The 4,243-nt window shown below is 49.2% G+C and overlaps 1 protein-coding gene across 1 annotated transcript in view; it reads left to right on the top strand.

The window, feature by feature from the left end:
* Positions 1 to 844: 844 nt before the first annotated feature.
* Positions 845 to 4,243, top strand: part of LOC121343858 (protein-glutamine gamma-glutamyltransferase K-like) — a gene marked incomplete at both ends in the record, with an annotated part of 17,325 nt that continues 13,926 nt past the window's right edge. The window contains 4 exons of the mRNA XM_041419371.1: positions 845 to 973; positions 1,824 to 2,002; positions 2,399 to 2,598; positions 3,334 to 3,472. Of these exons, the coding sequence (XP_041275305.1) occupies positions 845 to 973; positions 1,824 to 2,002; positions 2,399 to 2,598; positions 3,334 to 3,472 (647 nt within the window). The remainder of the gene's footprint in view (positions 974 to 1,823; positions 2,003 to 2,398; positions 2,599 to 3,333; positions 3,473 to 4,243) is intronic.

Below are 4,243 nucleotides of genomic sequence, written 5' to 3'. Positions count from 1 at the left end.
TTGGGCTGGAATTTTCCCGATTTTCGGGCAGAAATTTTGGAATTTTGACTCAAATTTTTTCAGGAATTTCAGGATTTTTGGGGAATTTTGGGATTTTTTGGATTCTGACGTTTTCCCAGGAATATTTTCAGGAATTTTGGCCTCTTTAGGGTGGAGTTTTGCTGGGAATTTTCATTGCTTTGGGCTAGAAATTTCGGGATTTTTGAGGAGAAATTTTAGGATTTTTGGACAGAATTTTTCAGGGAATTTTGGGATTTTTTGGGAATTTTGGAGTTTTGGGGAATTTTAACATTTCCCAGGAATATTTCCAGGAATTTTGGCCTCTTTAGGTTGGAATTCAGAGCAGAATTTTGCTGGGAATTTTCAGCATTTTGGGCTGGAATTTTCCCAATTTCGGGCAGAAATTTTGGAATTTTGACTCAAATTTTTTCAGGAATTTCGGGATTTTGGGGGAATTTTGGGATTTTTTGGGAATTTTGACATTTCCCAGGAATATTTCCAGGAATTTTGGCCTCTTTAGGTTGGAATCCAGAGCCGAGTTTCGCTGGGAATTTTGAGATGAAACTTGCGTCACTTTGGGTCGAAATTTTCACCATTTTGGGCGGAAAATTCGGGATTTTTGGGCAAATTTTTTCGGGAAATTTTGGGGAATTTTGGGATTTTTATGACTTTGACCTTTTCCCAGGAATGATTTTGCCAACTTAGGGCAGAGCCTTGATGGGAATTTTCGTCGTTTCGCGCCAGAATTTTTGCGTTTTTGACTAAAATTTTGGGATTTTTTCCCAAAAACCCCAAATTTTTTTTGGGGCAAACGCCCGAAACCCCGGATTTTTTGGGCTCCCAGGTGAACTCTCTGGACGACAGCGGGGTGCTGGTGGGGAACTGGACCGGGGATTACTCGCAGGGCACGAACCCCTCGGCCTGGGCCGGCTCCGTGGCGATCCTGCGCAGCTTCCACGGCTCCGGCGCGCCCGTGAAATTTCGGGATTTTTGAGGAGAAATTTCAGGATTTTTGGACAGAATTTTTCAGGGAATTTTGGGATTTTTTGGGAATTTTGGAGTTTTGGGGAATTTTAACATTTCCCAGGAATATTTCCAGGAATTTTGGCCTCTTTAGGTTGGAATTCAGAGCAGAATTTTGCTGGGAATTTTCATCATTTTGGGCTGGAATTTTCCCGATTTTCGGGCAGAAATTTTGGAAATTTGACACAATTTTTTTCAGGAATTTTGGGATTTTTTGGGGATTTTGAGATTTTTGGGAATTTTGACATTTCCCAGGAATATTTCCAGGAGTTTTGGCCTCTTTAGGTTGGAATTCAGAGCAGAATTTTGCTGGGAATTTTCAGCATTTTGGGCTGGAATTTTCCCAATTTCGGGCAGAAATTTTGGAATTTTGACTCAAATTTTTTCAGGAATTTCGGGATTTTGGGGGAATTTTGGGATTTTTTGGGAATTTTGACATTTCCCAGGAATATTTCCAGGAATTTTGGCCTCTTTAGGTTGGAATCCAGAGCCGAGTTTCGCTGGGAATTTTGAGATGAAACTTGCGTCACTTTGGGTCGAAATTTTCACCATTTTGGGCGGAAAATTCGGGATTTTTGGGCAAATTTTTTCGGGAAATTTTGGGGAATTTTGGGATTTTTATGACTTTGACCTTTTCCCAGGAATGATTTTGCCAGCTTAGGGCAGAGCCTTGATGGGAATTTTCGTCGTTTCGCGCCAGAATTTTTGCGTTTTTGACTAAAATTTTGGGATTTTTTCCCAAAAACCCCAAATTTTTTTTGGGGCAAACGCCCGAAACCCCGGATTTTTTGGGCTCCCAGGTGAACTCTCTGGACGACAGCGGGGTGCTGGTGGGGAACTGGACCGGGGATTACTCGCAGGGCACGAACCCCTCGGCCTGGGCCGGCTCCGTGGCGATCCTGCGCAGCTTCCACGGCTCCGGCGCGCCCGTGCGCTACGGCCAGTGCTGGGTGTTCGCCGGCGTCGTCACCACCGGTGGGTGCTGGGAGGGACTGGGAGGGACTGGGAGGGAACTGGGAGGGACTGGGAGGGGAGGAAGGGGAAAAAACGGGGGGAAAAGGCAGAAAAACGGCGAAAAAACGGCAAAAAATGGGGGAGATATGGGAAAGAAAGGGTTAAAAATGGGGAGAAAGGGTTAAAAATGGAGGAGAAAGGGTTAAAAATGGGGGAGATGGGGGTTTGGGGTTACTGGTTTGGACTGGGAGGGAATTTTGGGATTTTTATGACTTTGACCTTTTCCCAGGAATGATTTTGCCAGCTTAGGGCAGAGCCTTGATGGGAATTTTCGTCGTTTCGCGCCAGAATTTTTGCGTTTTTGACTAAAATTTTGGGATTTTTTCCCAAAAACCCCAAATTTTTTGGGGAAAACGCCCAGAACCCCGGATTTTTTGGGCTCCCAGGTGAACTCTCTGGACGACAGCGGGGTGCTGGTGGGGAACTGGACCGGGGATTACTCGCAGGGCACGAACCCCTCGGCCTGGGCCGGCTCCGTGGCGATCCTGCGCAGCTTCCACGGCTCCGGCGCGCCCGTGCGCTACGGCCAGTGCTGGGTGTTCGCCGGCGTCGTCACCACCGGTGGGTGCTGGGAGGGACTGGGAGGGACTGGGAGGGAACTGGGAGGGACTGGGAGGGGAGGAAGGGGAAAAAACTGAAAAATGGGGGGATGTGGGGAAGAAAGGGTTAAAAATGGGGGAGAAAGGGTTAAATTTGGGGTTGGGGTGACTGGTTTGGACTGGTCTGTACTGGTTTGTACTGGTCCATACTGGATTATACTGGTCCATACTGGTCCTTACTGGTCCGTACTGGTCCATACTGGTCCGTACTGGTCCGTACTGGTCCATACTGGTCCGTACTGGTCCGTACTGGTCCATACTGGTCCGTACTGGTCCGTACTGGTCCATACTGGTCCGTACTGGTCCGTACTGGTCCATACTGGTCCGTACTGGTCCGTACTGGTCCATACTGGTCCGTACTGGTCCGTACTGGTCCATACTGGTCCGTACTGGTCCGTACTGGTCCATACTGGTCCGTACTGGTCCGTACTGGTCCATACTGGTCCGTACTGGTCCGTACTGGTCCATACTGGTCCGTACTGGTCCGTACTGGTCCATACTGGTCCGTACTGGTCCGTACTGGTCCATACTGGTCCGTACTGGTCCGTACTGGTCCATACTGGTCCGTACTGGTCCGTACTGGTCCATACTGGTCCGTACTGGTCCGTACTGGTCCATACTGGTCCGTACTGGTCCGTACTGGTCCATACTGGTCCGTACTGGTCCGTACTGGTTTATACTGGTCTGTACTGGTCAGTGCTGCGCTGCCTGGGCCTGCCCACCCGCACGGTCACCAACTACAACTCGGCGCACGACACCGACACGTCGCTGACCACCGACATCTACCTGGACGAGGCCATGCGGCCCCTGGAGCGCCTCAACACCGACTCCGTGTGGTACTGGGCATACTGGGCTTACTGGGCTATACTGGTTTGGACTGGTTTGGACTGGGAGGGGGGAAATGGGGGGAAATATGGCGGAAATATGGGGAAGAAAGGGGTAAAAAGGGGGAATAAGGGGTTAAAAATGGGAGGTGAAAGGGTTAAAAATGGGGGGAATGGGGAGTTGGGGTTACTGGGTTATACTGGTTTGTACTGGTTTCATACTGGGTTATACTGGTTTGTACTGGGAGGGGGAAAGGGGGGAGAAATTGTGGGAAAATGGGGGGAAATGGGGAAGAAAGGGGTAAAAATGGGGAATAAGGGGTTAAAAATGGGAGGAGAAAGGGTTAAAGATGGGGGGAATGGGGAGTTGGGGTTACTGGTTTGGACTGGGAGGGAACTGGGCTATACTGGTTTGGACTGGTTTGGACTGGTTTGGACTGGTTTGGACTGGGTTGGACTGGTTTGGACTGGGTTGGACTGGTTATACTGTTTTGGATTGGTTTGGACTGGGTTGGACTGGGTTGGACTGGTTTGGACTGGATTGGACTGGGTTGGACTGGGTTATACTGGTTTGGACTGGTTTGGACTGGTTAGGACTGGTTAGGACTGGGTTGGACTGGTTTGGACTGGTTTGGACTGGTTTGGACTGGTTTGGACTGGGTTAAACTGGTTTGGACTGGGTTGGACTGGGTTGGAATGGGTTGGACTGGGTTGGACTGGTTTGGACTGGGTTGGACTGGGTTGGACTGGTTTGGACTGGTTTGGACTGGTTTGGACTGGGTT

This window comes from Onychostruthus taczanowskii, unplaced genomic scaffold (assembly GCF_017590055.1).
Source record: "Onychostruthus taczanowskii isolate IOZ18803 unplaced genomic scaffold, ASM1759005v1 scaffold603, whole genome shotgun sequence".
NCBI lineage: Eukaryota > Metazoa > Chordata > Aves > Passeriformes > Passeridae > Onychostruthus > Onychostruthus taczanowskii.
The sequence above is the reverse complement of the archived record's forward strand: the minus strand, read 5'-3'. Positions and strand labels throughout refer to the sequence as shown.